Source organism: Schistocerca cancellata, chromosome 1 (genome assembly GCF_023864275.1).
Source record: "Schistocerca cancellata isolate TAMUIC-IGC-003103 chromosome 1, iqSchCanc2.1, whole genome shotgun sequence".
In the NCBI taxonomy this organism is placed as follows: Eukaryota; Metazoa; Arthropoda; class Insecta; order Orthoptera; family Acrididae; genus Schistocerca; species Schistocerca cancellata.
This window is the reverse complement of record NC_064626.1, coordinates 422,005,909-422,022,494: the sequence shown is the minus strand read 5'-3', so window position 1 is coordinate 422,022,494 and position 16,586 is coordinate 422,005,909. Positions and strand designations below refer to the sequence as shown.

The 16,586-nt window shown below is 44.4% G+C and overlaps 1 protein-coding gene and 1 non-coding gene across 3 annotated transcripts in view; both read left to right on the top strand.

Annotated features, from left to right (window-relative positions):
* LOC126176062 (inositol-trisphosphate 3-kinase homolog) overlaps positions 1-16,586 on the top strand; it is a 528,034-nt gene that overhangs the window by 212,383 nt on the left and 299,065 nt on the right. For both annotated transcript variants that reach the window (XM_049923213.1, XM_049923199.1), the window contains one exon: positions 4,721-4,786. In XM_049923213.1, coding sequence (XP_049779170.1) covers positions 4,721-4,786 — 66 coding nt within the window. The remainder of the gene's footprint in view (positions 1-4,720; positions 4,787-16,586) is intronic.
* On the top strand, positions 15,935-16,006 carry Trnag-acc (transfer RNA glycine (anticodon ACC)). The gene has a single exon. It is a non-coding gene; the product is annotated as a tRNA-Gly (tRNA).

Below are 16,586 nucleotides of genomic sequence, written 5' to 3'. Positions count from 1 at the left end.
GCACTGCCTACGCTAAATACAGAAATAACCTGACGGGCGAACCTTTACGAGATATTTTGTCCAGTAATTTGAAGACCACTGATTTAGATAATTGCGGCTCAGTGTGCAAAAACGGCAAAAATCGGGTTTTTATGATTTTATGTGCCAAGTACGATAACTTCGAACCTCTAAATTTTGGTAACGGATTGTAATAACGAAAAATGTTTTGAAGTTCGCCGAGAATATCAACTTAAAAACATATGATAGACGTTACGACGATCTGACATGAACAGAAATTATAGAAGTGACCATCGCCACAGTTGGTACTTTTCGCACCAAAAATCACGGTTCTTCGGGGTTTTTCTCGGGAACCACTCATGAACAAATAGTGCTTTTACAAGCTGCCTAGCCGGCTGGAGTGGCCGTGCGGTTCTAGGCGCTACAGTCTGGAACCGAGCGACCGCTACGGTCTCAGGTTCGAATCCTGCCTCGGGCATGGGTGTGTGTGATGCCCTTAGGTTAGTTAGGTTTAATTAGTTCTAAGTTCTAGGCGACTGATGACCTCAGAAGTTAAGTCGCATAGTGCTCAGAGCCAGTTGAACCATATTACAAGCTGCCAAACCAGACCTAACGCAATGGAACCGACCGATTTGCTCAATTTGTTTGGGCTGGAGATTTGTTTGGGCTGGAGGAAGTGTGTAATGCTTAAATTTTAACCCTGTACAGTAGAATAGCTATTGTGTGCCCGTTCTTCCGACAGCTAGGCCTAGAGTTATCCAAAGCACTTTACAACTGCTTTAGATAATTGCGGCACTGCCGCGCAAGGACCGATGATAATAATAATAATAATAATAATAATAATAATAATAATTAGAATGTATAACGTTATCTGTGTAGCCGACGGTAGTAAGAAATCAAAAAATAGCTGCTTTGGTTGATTTCAGATGAAAGTGGTGTTTTTGTGTATATGACTCTCAAATATATCTAGTAGATATAGTCTTGCGATATCAGATGAATCTCTTTGAAACACGCTGTACTGTGAAGACTATTGTGTCAAACAATGGTGTAACGTTTGCACACGCAGGAATTTTTTTTTGTCTTTAGCATTAAAATATTGAGTTCTGCTTCTTCATATCTATCCCCAGACGATTTGTTTCCAGTTATTAAGGGAACTGCTTTCTTGTTTTTATTTGTGTGAACCTTCTCGGCGCATTAAAACAGCACTGACCGGCATGAAAAACGCAACGCTTAATAAATTATGTGTACTTACCTATTTAATCAGAGCGTAGCATTTTATGCTATATTTTTAAGCAATTTGTGTTATTGGCGTTTCTTGGCGCGCAAACACTGAAACGCCAGTTGTGTATTGCACTAGCCACAACTGTTTTTCCCGTGCCACCTGAAAAACGTATCACTGAATGAGCTGCTCTTGCAGCACTTATTGTTGTACCTTGTATTGTTCCCCTCTCAATTACACATGGTTGTAGGATCTTTCTATGACTGTTGGAATTAACTCTGTGGAGTGAACATGTCGTTAAGCCTGAATGTGCATCAAAAGCGATTGCTTTGGTGGAGGATGAGCGTAGCATTACGTTGGAGAAGTGTTGGAATTACACCTTCTACGATTTCCAGAACTGTAAGAAGGTACAAGGAATGGAAACCCGGATCAGGGTCGAGAAGAGCAACATGTGCAAGAGATGACCACATCTTATAACTTAAAGTTCTCCGCAACCGTCAGACCACCGCCACTGAAGCACAAAATCGGCTCCACCAAGATCGGGAGCGTCAGTGTTACGAGAAAGAACAAAGTGTTAAAATGTGTGTGAATTCCTAAGGGCCCACACTGCTGAGGTCATCGGTCCCTAGACTTCCACACTACTTCAACTAACTAATGCTAAGAACGACACACACACCCATGCCCGAGAGGGAGGATTCGAACCTCCGGCGGGAGGGGCGGCGCAATCCGTGACATGGCTCCTCAAACCGCGCAGCGACAGAGAACAGGCCAAAGAAGAATGGAAGACTATAATCTTAAATCCAGAAGGCCTGCTTCAATCCGAGAACTCACCAGCAAAATTAAGCAAATTCCAGTGTTACATTGTTGATTTTATTTATTTAAACTTAAGACTTATCGCCTGAATATGTTTTTTTTATATTTCATTTTATCTGTTTCTACTATCGTGTTATAAATCCATGTATTGACTCGTTCCATGACCATGGAGACTTCTCCTTAATTTGATCCCACGGAACAATAAATAAATAAATCAGAGAGTATTGCACAGCTCGACTGCGTTTTGCAACGGATTATCGCGGCTGGAGTGTGCAACAGTGGCAGCAAGCGTTGTTCACCGATGACTTGCGATCACCTGGTGAAGCCGGGGGAAATTCACATCCACAACACCTTTTCAGGGTGAATCTGTCACGGCGCGGGCAGGAATGCGTACGACTTCAAACGACGGATTTGGTCTTCGTGGGGCACGGGAGCTTAAGAGCACATTGGTACGCGGAGGAAATCCTTTTGGAGCATGTTGTGCCTTTCGCTCCATTTATTGGTAATGATTTCACACTAATTCATGACAATGCACGCCCATATGTTGTGAAAATTGTGCAAGATTTCTTGGATGAAGCAGAGATTCATGTCTACAACGCGGCGTGGCTCGAAGCCCTGGTTTGAATTCTATTGGGTTTGTAGGGACCAGTTGGGGAGAGGGCCCGTCAGCACTGTTCAGTGTTCAATTAGAAAAAAAAAACTGTGTGAATATCCCAGAATCTCTCATTTATTAAAATAACCGGTCGATTTGGGCTTGTTCAAGTGGACATCTTCAGATTATGAGCACAATTTCGTTGCAGTTGGCGGCTTGGTGAATAACTGTGTGCGGTCGCAACGGTAAATGCTACAGTTCCAGAACTCACAAGAGAGCATTGCACAGCAGGTACCGTTGGGAGCACAAGCAAGCAGTTGTTCACCAGCTCCAGCCAAATGGTGCCCACAGTCTGAAAATGGTCGTTTAAAGATGCCTAAAACGATCGATCATTTTAATAAATGAGAGATTCTGTTATCTTGACTTTTTTCTAACTGATCATCGAAAACAGATCGCTCTCACCCCTTTACCATGTTCGCTAAATTATAAGTATTTAGTAGTACAGGAACTGTGGGACGCCCTCCCGAGGTGTTTCCTCAAACCCTCAAGAGGACATTGCAGCACTCACCAGAAACGTGCCTACCGAGCAGGCAGCACAGTGTTTAACACACTGGCGTCGCACTCGGGAAGACGACGGTTCAAGTCCGCGGCCGGTAATCCTTATTTAGGCTTCCAGAATGAGATTTTCACTCTGCAGCGGAGTGTGCGCTGATATGAAACTTCATGGCAGATTAAAACTGTGTGCCCGACCGAGACTCGAACTCGGGACCTTTGCCTTTCGCGGGCAAGTGCTCTACCATCTGAACTACCGAAGCACGACTCACGCCCGGTCCTCACAGCTTTACTTCTGCCAGTATCTCGTCTCCTACCTTCCAAACTTTACAGAAGCTCTCCTGCGAACCTTGCAGAACTAGCACTCCTGAAAGAAAGGATAGATCACTTGCCCGCGAAAGGCAAAGGTCCCGAGTTCGAGTCTCGGTCGGGCACACAGTTTTAATCTGCCAGGAAGTTTCATATCAGCGCACACTCCGCTGCAGAGTGAAAATCTCATTCTGGAAACATCCCCCAGGCTGTGGCTAAGCCATGTCTCCGCAATATCCTTTCTTTCAGGAGTGCTAGTTCTGCTGGGTTCGCAGGAGAGCTTCTGTAAAGTTTGGAAGGTAGGAGACGAGGTACTGGCAGAAGTAAAGCTGTGAGGACCGGGCGTGAGTCGTGCTTCGGTAGCTCAGATGGTAGAGCACTTGCCCGCGAAAGGGAAAGGTCCCGAGTTCGAGTCTCGGTCGGGCACACAGTTTTAATCTGCCAGGAAGTTTCTTATTTAGGCTTTCCATTATTCCCCTAGATCGCTTAAGGCAAATGCCGGGATGGTTCCTTCGAAAGGGCATCGCCTCTCACCTTCTCCATCCTTCACTAATCCTAGCATGTGCTCCGTCTCTAAAGATCTCGTAGTCGATGGTACGTTAAGCACTACTTTCCTCCTCCTCCTCCTCCTCCTCCTCCTCCAGAAGCATGCCTGAAAGGTGCCGTGATTGGTGAAGCGGGAGAAAATACATAGTTTTGAAAAAGCGAAGAGAGGTCTTCGAAGTAATCAGTGAAATGTAAAAAACCAAAACAGAATTGCATTATCTTCATGGGCTTCCTCAAACTTTCCTTGAAGTATGTATCCTTTCGTATTGCTACTGCATCTCTGGCTAAATTTGTTTGAATCGTCGTTTTTTTCATTGTTACTCCCGTAGATGGTACTGTACCATATTATAATATTATAAAATAGTATATTAGTGTAGCAAAAGTGACTGCAGTTTAAAATAAAAAAAGAATAATCAAATCTTTTTAAAGAAATTAGCGTTCCGTTTTTTGTTCCGGTCAGTGAATATTTAGCAAAAGCATCAAACTCGGATGTTTTCCTTTCACGGACATCATGTGTCCGAGCCTCAGTTAGACGCACTATAGAAACCCCCTAGAATTCAGACATTTTCACACTTTGCTGCTGCTGAGTGGTATTTTATTTCTGCTCCTTCAAGGTTTCCTCCTTATAGGAAAGAGTTTATCTCATTTGTTGTTCTACGTTCCTTTATCCAACATCTCTTCTTTTGTTGCAGTTCTTGTCCAAGCGGCTGACGAACGACTCAGCAGAGAAACGAAAGGCGCCTTGCGACAATGCTACCGTAAGTATGCTCGAGCTGCGCCATAGGGTATGTACCTGCGACCTTTATCTGTCGTCGGTGACTGCTCACCTACCAGTATCTGGTGCAGCACCTCGTTTTCAGTGAGCCGTAACAACCGATCGCCGCGTTCTTCATTTACGTCAGCTTTATCGCAAGCGATAAGTCAGTATCTGAGTCAAGTGCCGTTGGCTCTGTCAATAAAAGCGACACCGCTGTGCGCTAAGCGATGTCGCGCTGCTGCGAGGTATTTCATGGAGAGACTGGAGGTAGTCTTCCATTTATTTGTGGAACTATCTTCTGCTTTCTCCTCCACTTTTTCCCGATGAATAACTTACAACAACTAAATAACGTGTCATTTCTGTACTTCTAAGCGTTCCTATTCTCACTAGCGAACAGACATAGATGCACAAAGAAAAGAAGGCAGTGGGGAAAAAGAAATTTAAAAAAATCTTTGTGGCACTGACTTTCAGGAAACATTCCTCACACACAAATAAAGAAAAGATGTTATGTGGACATGTGTCCGGAAACGCTTAATTTCCATGTTAGAACTCATTTTAGTTTCGTCAGTATGTACTGTACTTCCTCGATTCACCGCCAGTTGGCCCAATTGAAGGAAGGTAATGTTGACTTCGGTGCTAGTGTTGACATGCGACTCATTCCTCTACAGTACTAGCATCAAGCACATCAGTACGTAGCATCAACAGGTCAGTGTTCATCACGAACGTGGTTTTGCAGTCAGTGCAATGTTTACAAATGCGGAGTTGGCAGATGTCCATTTGATGTATGGATTAGCACGGGGCAATAGCCGTGGCGCGGTACGTTTGTATCGAGACAGATTTCCAGAACGAAGGTGTCCCGGCGGGAAGATGTTCGAAGCAATTGATCGGCGTCTTAGGGAGCACGGAACATTCCAGCCTATGACTCGCGACTGGGGAAGACCTAGAACGACGAGGACACCTGCAATGGACGAGGTAATTCTTCGTGCAGTTGACGATAACCCTAATGTCAGCGTCAGAGAAGTTGCTGCTGTACAACGTAACGTTGACCACGTCACTGTATGGAGAGTGCTACGGGAGAACCAGTTGTTTCCGTACCATGTACAGCGTGTGCAGGCAATATCAGCAGCTTATTGGCCTCCACGGGTACACTTCTGCGAATGGTTCATCCAACAATGTATCAATCCTCATTTCAATGCAAATGTTCTCTTTACGGATGAGGCTTCATTCCAACGTGATCAAATTGTAAATTTTCACAATCAACATGTGTGGGCTGACGAGAATCCGCACGCAATTGTGCAATCACGTCATCAAGACAGATTTTCTGTGAACGTTTGGACAGGTATTGTTGGTGATGTCTCGATTGGGTCCCATGTTCTTCCACCTACGCTCAATGGAGCGCGTTATCATGATTTCATACGGGATACTCTACCTATGCTGCTAGAACATGTGCCTTTACAAGTACGACACAACATGTTGTCCATGCACGATGGAGCTCCTGCACATTTCAGTCGAAGTGTTCGTATGCTTCTCAACAACAGATTCGGTGACCGATGGATTGGTAGAGGCGAACCAATTCCATGGCCTCCACGCTATCCTGACCTCAATCCTCTTTACTTTCATTTATGGGGGCATTTGAAAGCTCTTGTCTACGCAACCCCGGTACCAAATGTAGAGACTCTTCGTGCTCGTATTGTGGACGGCTGTGATACAATACGCCATTCTCCAGGGCTGCATCAGCGCATCAGGGATTCCATGCGACGGAGGGTGGATGCATGTATCCTCGCTAACGGAGGAAATTTTGAACATTTCCTGTAACAAAGTGTATGATGTCACGCTGGCACGTTCTGTTGCTGTGTGTTTCCATTCCATGATTAATGTGATTTGAAGAGAAGTAATAAAGTGAACTCTAACACGAAAAGTAAGCGTGTCCGGACACATGTCCACATAACATATTTTCTTTCGTTGTGTGTGAGGAATGTTTCCTGAAATTTTGGCCGTACCTTTTTGTAACACCCTGTATATGGTAGTTTCCAGTGGAATATATTTGCACACATACATTCACAAGAAATAATTTAGAAACTAAGGGTGAGAAATATGTTGTTCGTATCTTCTGCCTACGAGAAGGAGCTTTTCCCTTGGCCTGCGACGGTAAACGCACTTTGTTGTCACAGTGGAATTTCATCCAAATATCATCACAAAGAAACGACTTCTTCCCAACAGACGTCTATTGTAAAAATGGTTTGTGTGGAATTTGTGTCCTTGATTCACACAACTGCTGTCTACACAGTTCGGACGTGTTCAGCAGCTCTTGCTACTACTTCGCTAAATGTACTGTGCGACGTCAAAGGTTCTAAACGGGTGCTGAAGCAAATGTGGTGTTCGACCGAAGGCTTTCAATTCCAGGCGGCAGAGGAATGGAGCGCAACACGACGCTAGAAGAAGGAAACAAGAAAAGTGGAGGGAGCATTTAATTTACTTGCGCCTCCATCCAGAATAGTTGCTGGTCGCAAGTTTCGGTTGGTACAGTGTGTTGTTTAGATAAAAATAATTCAAGAGTAAGACTTTAATACACTGACAATTGCTAAGGAACAGGTGACGCTTACTTAGGGACAGCTGTCAATTGCTACCAAACAACCAAAATTGCTACGGAACGCCCTACCAGTAATAGCAAAAGGAAATGTACTTGTAGAGGGCGACACGTGTTAACTGCAGCGAAGGGTATGCACGAATGTTTCAATAGTTCATGCAGTACGGTGTTTGAGAAGGTTGTTGGAGAACCGATTAGTGCGAAATTCCGTGCAGTACAGCAACATGTCAGCGAGGCATAATTTAAGTGGACGCGCAGTTGGACGGCTCGAAGCCGGTCAGAGTGTCACTACTGTGGCCACAGTAAAGGGTGCGATGGTCGTAAACAGACCACCACGCCACAAGAAAATCGATTCGTAGTCCTAGTGGCGAAAAGGATCAGTCATATCACTCCAAGGCAGATCACTGCAGACCTCGCAACCGCTACCGGTACACGTGTCTCCGCCAGGACCATTTTGCGGCGATTAAATTAGGCTGGCTTGTATGCTCGGAAGCCTGTGAATTGCATGACCCTTCGTCCACGCCATTTTCGAGAAAGTGTTCGTTGGTTAAGCGAGCGTGTTGGCTTGTGTCAACATCAGTGACCCAGAGTGATGTTCTCCGACGAGCGTATTGGTTTCTGTCAGCATGAGTGATCTAGAGTGAAATTCTCCGACGAATTCCGCTTCGCTGTGGCAAGTGATTCGTGCCACCAGTTTTGTTAATGGGGAACACGTTACACATCACAGAATGTTCATGAATTTCGTCGGTATGGCCTAGGTGCTATGGTGTGGGCACACATTATGCACAACAGCCGAAATATGCATATATTTGTGCGAGGTACCGTTACAGCACAGCAGTATTGTAGGGAGATTATTCTGGATCATGTCCATATGTTCAGGGATAGATAAGTTTCCGACATTCTGTTTATGGACGACAACTCCCGCCTGCAAAGGACTGCTGAGGTGTCAGACATCCTGGAAAGTGAATATATTAGAGTATGGAATGCCTAGCCTACTCCTAGGACTACCTAGCGAAGTGGAGCAGTGGTTAGTACACTGGACTCGCATGCGGGAGGACGACGGTTCAATGCCGCGTCCGGCCATCCTGATTTAGGTTTTCCGTGATTTCCCTAAACCGCTCCAGGCATATGTCTGAATGGTTCCTTTGATAGGGCACGGCCGAATTCCTTCCCCATCCTTCACTAATCCGATGAGACCGATGACCTCGCTTTATGGTCTCCTCCCCCAAACAACCCAACTCCCCGGACTGAAACCATATAGAACATGCCTGGGATGTTCTTGACAGATGTGTTTCTCAACAAGCACCACCTCCCCGAACAGTGCAAGAAATGAAAACCGTGTTGAGAGAGGAGTGGGTCAATATTCTCCAAGGACTCCTCAACAGTTTGGTAGCCAGCACGAATAACATGTGCAAGCTGTGCGTTAGTGTCCGCGGAGGGCATATTCGTTATTGAGAATCCGATATCGACCTGTATGTTGGGAGTCTTACCTGTGTCAAACATGGATGTTATTTATGTCTGCTATCCTGCTTTCCCATGTGGTGAAATCTGAACCTTTTTCGTTATTAACGTACCGCTCCACCTCTATTACGCCTGTAGTGATTTTCCTGTCGTCCATTATTGCCTATGATTATTCGTGTCCAGCAATGTCTCTGTTCCGTAGCAGTTGTCAAGCAGTATAATATTAGAGGAGCAATAATACTTGATTTATATTAAACTTACTAACGCAATACGCTAAATCTGCTTATGAAAAAAATAAAAGACTACGAAAAGGTTGATTTATGGGGAACCGGGACGCAGTTTTGGCAGTTATGCCAGGGTGCAGGATCACCTCGTTGTTTTCGTGTTGACATATTCAAACAGTTTCTCATATCAGTGCTGTGTACTCTCCGTTCTGGACTTCAGAAAAACCCAACGGAACCAAAAACAAAATTTCCCCCTCATTAGCCTAAGACGCCACTGCCAGACCACTCTGGCAGTTTTTGGTATCAATATGGGCAGGTAACATTTTTATAAAATAGAAATGAGGCCAATGATGGAAAGGATTGTATACACTGTTTGCAGGCTCATTCCAGAAGCTGTAATGGTTGTCTTGAGCGACGCCATATAATTTGTGTGTGTACTACTGATCTTGAAGGAGATGCCTGGGATTGTTGAGGCTTTAGGTCGCCAAGTCGCGGCACATCTTCTTCCGTGGTACCACGGTAATTTGCACGACGGTGCCGCATCACCCATGATTGGTCCGGATCCTGTTAAAGTGTACTCCCAGCCCTCCGGGACAGATCAAGTTCACATGGTTTGTTGTCGGCATGGAGAAAGCTCTGGTCGCTTTTGCTTCCAAGCTTTGTGGAGACTGGAGTCACGTTCCGCCAGGTTGCTGGCTGTTCTGAGTGAGGGATGCGGTGACCTGCTGTACAGAGGGGGAAAGACCGCCGCTGCTGAGTGCACCTGTGGCCCTCCAAGACAGATTATCAGACACACTGTGGAAGAGTGTTCTCAAAATCCGTATCCTGCAAGTGCTTCGGACTTCTTGGCCAGTAAAGCAGATTTGACAAATTATATGAATATTATATATGGAAATTATGTATATTGTATTTGTATTTCTACAGTTATTTGTATTTGCCATACGATTAATAATAATAATGTACGACAGATCACACTTGCTAACTCAAACAGAGAAACATATAAAGTGGCAAAGTACTAGCAGAGAAATTCAAATATGCATTTTCTCCTTATATTATTCTCGAAGCAGTATCGGTTTCACTCCAGCAGAACCCTTTGAAAAACGAAGAAAATGAACTAGACTGTCAACAGACCAAGAATGCATATAACGATTTGTGATGATTTAGCAGCCTGATACAGAAAGAACAACTTATTGAGCAAAAGTACTTAAATCAGTTCGTACAGAAGGAGACAATATTTTCTACATCGACTAGGTATCTAAAGTTTTTCACCTTCTATAGAATTAGACAAAAATTCTCTGCATAATCGAAATTTCAAAATCACGATATCACATTATCAAGACAACTGAGATAATATGAAGATATATAAGCCAGAACATCAGGCAACCAGTCCCAGCTGGGTTTTTTTTTTCGACCGATAGGTATCTCCCTCAGCCGCAAGGCGAACGCCGGGTTTTGTAACAAAAAAATCCTAAACATCATCATCTTCCACCTATCCATTTATAAACAATGAAAAATCCTACAAAATGAAATAAGCACCCAATTGCCCTAAATAAATGGTGTCACAACAGAGCGAACTACAACTACCAGCTGAAAAGGGCTATGCTCTTCTACAGAGGAGAAATGCAAAAGAGTCTCGGAATCCATTCGACACTCATATTGCTTTTATTCGCCTTTTTTAAAAATATACAAACATGGCGTGTTTTCGACGAATAGCACTTTTGCTGTGTAGCGATAATGGATACTTCCTAGCACATCGGAAGACAACCATTCCGCAGGTATTATGCAGCTCCGAATCGTAGAATACGGGACCGTAAAACAAGTCCAGCTGTCGAAACATAACTTGTGACTAAGATAAGATAACAAACGAACAGAGAGTAGTGGTGTCAGCTCGCTTGTGACACTTCCTGCCGTGAAAGTTCTTACCGTCTGACATTTGACACATTAGCGCCCCCTAGCTGCAAGAAAGTCATACCCCGTCAGTCTAGAAAGTTTTGAAACTGGGTTTATAAAGAAAGTAGGTGAGATGGTAGTTTCTAATGCTTCAAGTATTCTACATAGTCTCCCCACACTCGAGAACAACGTACACAACTTTCATACAACCATGTGAAATTGTCCATCTTTCGGATGTTTATCAAATCGCGCATCACATTGGCTGTAAAGTCGGTTATATCGCCAATGCTTTGACGCTTCATAAGAATTTCTGCACTTTATCGTATTGCAGTAGGTTCCTGTTGATAACACAAGTCTGTGATGATTTTTTCCAGAAAAGAATTTTTAGCGTTTTGCATTCCAATCAAATCACAGTAGGGGTCCTTGTTTTTTTTTCCTTTATTTCGGGAGTCAAATTGTGCGGTACAAACTTTGTACACCACTTTTCTCTTCTTAAAAACACTCTGCAGAATGTCTTGAACACTTTATCCAGAGATGCTGCTCCATTGCGATTTGCTACAAAGGAACGTTGACACGGACTGCAGTACGTCCACTGTTTAGTACTGCCAGCTCGTATCTTTGTTTACAGTTTCAGGCTGCCACCGTAACCACTGCACTGACGTCGCTTGTACGCCAGGAATAAACTCAGTCTCTCAGCTTTCTAGATGGTGTATCTTATTTGAAAGCCGCGTGCTTATGTTACCGATTACTTTATGAGCTGCATCATTTATATTATGTTCCACGTCTTTCACGATAACACTTGTGTCATCTCCATAGAGAAAATGTTTTGAGTCATCTGTCATGATTATTGGCACGTCATTGATATAAGCGTGTTGCAAAAATAGTGACGTGATATCAAAACTACATATTTATTGATAAAAATGTAGTGCAAATACGGGATGAATTGCAAAATTTTCATAAAAAGTTTTAGCTATGCTATTAAAAATGCTCTATGTGTCCACCAGCAGCAGCAGCACGAATAGCATCTAGACGATAGCTGAATTCGTCATAAACTTTACACAATGCATCTGCTTTTACAGAAGTAATGGCGGCAGTGTCTCATGGAATGACGGAATGCAACACCTGATGGTGATCGGTCCGTCGGATGGGGATGCTAAACTCGGCGGTCCCCTTTGTGCTGCACGAGGAGAGTAGGTTACGTACCGACACCAGGTTTCACCCTCTCCAGTCTCTCTTTCATCGTTAACAACAACACAAACACACTCCACTATACATTCTGTCACGTACACGTTAAAGATGCAGTTCTCACAAGTAAAGGTGCCATTGTGCGCGAGGAAAGAAAGCCTTTCCAATTATCTGCCTCTCATGATCAACCAGCCAACAGTCCCATTGTATTGGTCAAATGCACATCTATTGTTTACTGTTATTAGTTCAAGTGTTTACAGTTATTAGTTCAAGCTGCATTGTAGTTACTGCACTGACGTCACGTTTACACCAGGATTAAAATAAGTATCGGGACTTCGTGAGCGGACGGTGTGCCACAATATTAATGTTCGTTTTTAATTGTTTGTCTACTTAATTTACGAAGTAGTTATTATATTTGTTCGTCCCAAGCGTCAGTAAAATATCAACAGACCTGGATAATCGCAACATAAATGTAAATAGAGCATAAGCTTATGAATGTATTTGAATAAGCTACAATGCCTTCGCGAAGAAATACTCTCTAAACTGAATATAACTGAAATTCATCCCAGTGAGGCGTCTTGTCGCGGTCCGCGCGGCTCCCTCCGTCGGAGGTTCGAGTCCTCCCTCGGGCATGGGTGTTTGTGTCGGTATGGGTGTTTGTGTCGTCGTTAGCGTAAGATAGATTTGGTAGTGTGTAAGCTTAGAGACCGATGACCTCTGCAGTTTGGTCCTATAAGACCTTACCTCATATTTCCAAAAATTTCCAAGAGTATATAAACAAAGTATTGCATCAATAAGAAGCATATACACTGATAAGCGAAAACATTTTTTTATGGCCCACGGTGACGTCGGATGCCTCCCTGGTGGCGTTGCGGGCACGTGACGTGATAACAAAAGTATGTAAGCGAAGCACACACGGACGGGGGATCATCCTAGCGAAGATATGGGCTGAAAGTGCGGAAATCCATTGAAATAAGCGACTTTGACAAAGGGCGGATTATTATAACGAAGAGTCTCTGGAAGGGTATTTCGAAAACGGCGAAGCTGATCAAATGTTCGCGTGCTACTGTCGTGTGCATCTATGGAAAGAGGTAGGAGGACAGTGAAACTACCACCAGGCGCTAAATGATTGGACGTCCACGACTCTTCACAGAACGTGGGATTCGGAGGCTGGTTGCTCTGTAAAGTAATATATATGAAGAGTACAATTCTAGCCCACGCCCAAATGTTTCGGAACACACCGTTTATTGTACACTTGAACATGGAGCTCCGCAGCAGACCACCCCTACGTATTCATATGTTGACCCAACATCGTCAGTTACGGTTGCAGTGGATTCGACCGTCGATCAATGGACACGTGTCGGCTCTTCGGGTGAATAACATTTTTGGTACGCTAGATCGTTCGGTTGAATCACATTTTTGCTACGCTAGATCGATGGTCGTTGAGCGGACGATTTGAATAGGATTCGGCTAATGAAAAGGGGACATACAATACAAGGTTTATTTCCCCGAAACAATTAATTAATTGTAATGAATTACACTATGGTTTACAAATTGCAGTGACAAACAGTCAAACTACTTACAATATGAGGTAATAAAAATGTGAAATGTGAACAGAGAAACTTATTTGTGTGGTTTGAATCACTGCCAAACGAACTTTACAATTTGATACTTTGGCAAATAATCGTTGTGCATTAAACTACATACTTTCACCTAATACAGTTAAATTTTTAAATGTGAAGCACAAATGTATAATTTACAATTAAATTTTCAGTTGAAGTTACCCCTTCCTATACCTACTTTAAAAGAGTGATAAAATTTCAACAGGTATCTCAGCTAAAAATGCCCTAAAATCCTTAACACATGAGTAAATATATGTACGGCAAGGCCCAACATTACCAGCGCAAACACATACAAACTTTCGCCAGCATGGGCCGCTTGCCGGTCAAAACATGTTACGACTACAGCAGCGGGCAAACTTACATAGGTAATAACACAGGCCACCTTGCAATCTTCCCAAAATCAGTTTACACGAAGGAGGAAGAAGAGGGGTGGGAGGGGTAAACACAATAAATACCATACGCAAGTGCACTTGCCAAACCTGCTACTAAAAATACAGTATAAAAAGCTCTCAATTAATGACAAATCCGGGATAAGCCCGGCAATATTGCACCTGACCGCTAGTAGCCAAAATAAGGTTGACAGATACCAAGGTCTGACATCATCTTAGGGCTAACTGGCACAACAAATAAATAAGAGTAAAAGAACAAGCAAATGCCAATGCTCAAGAATTTAAATAGGATTAAGTACACACGAGGCTAAAATCAGTTGCTAGCACCTTGGACATCGTCTTAGGCTTAATTGACACTACCAATAAAGGTAAAAGGACAGACAAACGACAATGCCCAGCAATTTAAATAAAATAAGTAAGCACAAGGCTAAAAGCAATTGCTAGCAACTTAACAAGCACACATAAAATTCTCAGACTGCTGCCACATCACAAACGGAACAGGCGCGCGCGCAGTCCCCAGCAAACCCCGAAAACCAACAGCACACACTCCAGCAACCGAGCCAGCCGGACCACAGTAATTTCAACTCAGAATCAGGGCGCGTGAGCACACCGGGTCCACGCAAAACACACGCCGCTAAATAATTCCCACCAACATATACGGCCGCCACCCGGGCGGGAAAACAGGGACGACGACCGGGTACACACCAGCAGAAAACTCGACACCCAGACTCCGGCTAAAACGGAAGCACGCAGAATATATGAACAAGCTGAAGTAAGGTGAAACGAACCCCGCCACGCAGACCGGACAGAGCAAACACACACAAATACTGCCCTGCAGTCCTTACAACTCCTGAGTGCGGAAACCCAAGCGATATCGTGGCACCCTTTTCAGAGGCTGAGAACCTCGAGCGATCACGTGCGGGAATCCAGCAGTTCTCCACTACACCACATCATCAACACGGCACACTGCCCAATGCCCAAATCAACGAGGCCCGCCAACAACGAGACCACACCTCCGTGCCGGAGCGGAAGGCAAAATACCGCCAGTTCGGTGCGAATCCAACTGCCGAGCCGAGCGCGCGCGCGGCCCCTCGCGAGAAACGCTCCAGAGGGCAACAGCCGCCTCAGCTCCTGCGCAGGCCGAACCAGACGGAAGCAGAAATACAAGTGGCTATCGATAGTGCCGGATACGCAACGCCACAAACGCCGTCGTCGAGGTGAACGGCGGCTCGAAACGTGCAGCGCGCTACAGACGCTGGCTGGTGGGAGCAGTAGTATGCCGTGGTAGACATTCTCCTGCACTTGCGTGGGATCTTTGGTAGTAATTGAAGACACACTGGCAGCTGCGAACCACCTGCATCCCTTCATGCTTGAAGTCTTCATCGACGGCGATGTCATCTTTCAGCAGTATGATTGCCCATGTCTCGGAGCCAGAACCGTGCTACAGCGGTTTGAGAAGCATTGTAGTGAACTCACGTTGATGTCTCGTCGACCAAATTCGCCTGATGTAAAACCTGTGGAGCCCATCTGGTTCGCTATCGGGCGCCATCACCGTGTACGCAAATCAGCGACCCGTTATTTAGGCGAATTACGTGACCTCTGCGTAGGTATTTAATACCACATACCTCCATAAACCTACCAACAAACAGTCGGGCCCGCGATACGCAGAATCAGTGATATATTTCGTTCCAAAGGCGGACAAACAAGCTATTAAGTAGTAGGTGACCATAAAGTTTTGGCTCATCAGTATGTTTCTGTTACTTTTTTTTTTTTTTAATTGGTATGTAGTCCGCCTCCGTAGCGTAGCGGTAGCGTTACTGCCTACCACGCAGGAGGCCCGGGTTCGATCCCCGGCAGGGGACTGGGTGTTGTGAGTCCATCATCATTTTCATCATCATTGACTCGCATATCGCCGATGTGGTGTCAACTAAAGAGACAACTCCCGCGCATAGGGCTAACAATGCCATACGAACATTTAATTGGTATGTAAACCGACAGACGGCCGGGAGAGCGGTGTGTTGACCGCATGCCCCTCCGTATCCGCGTCAAATGACGTCTGTGGGCTGAGGATGATACGGCGACCGGTCGGTACCTTTGCTCCTTCATGGCCTGCTCGCGCCGAGTTTAGTTTTCGTATTAGAGTATGCACTTTTTTTGAGGTGCAATAATGTTGCACGTTGTTTAAATATTTTTTCGTTGTTGCACATGGCTTGACTTTGCAATTCATAAACATTTGATATAATCACTACTTCTTCAAAAGACGACAGTGTTAAATGATTCTCAATTGCAGAATTGATTCCTTTTAAACTAGGAAGGAACTGTTGTTATTGGTGTTGTTTTATGATTTCGCCTATGTGGTAGTTTTCTTTTCAGTTACATTTATGGCGCCTTTTCTTGTATGTTAGATAACGTATGTCCTGCATTCCACACCAGTTTCCTATTT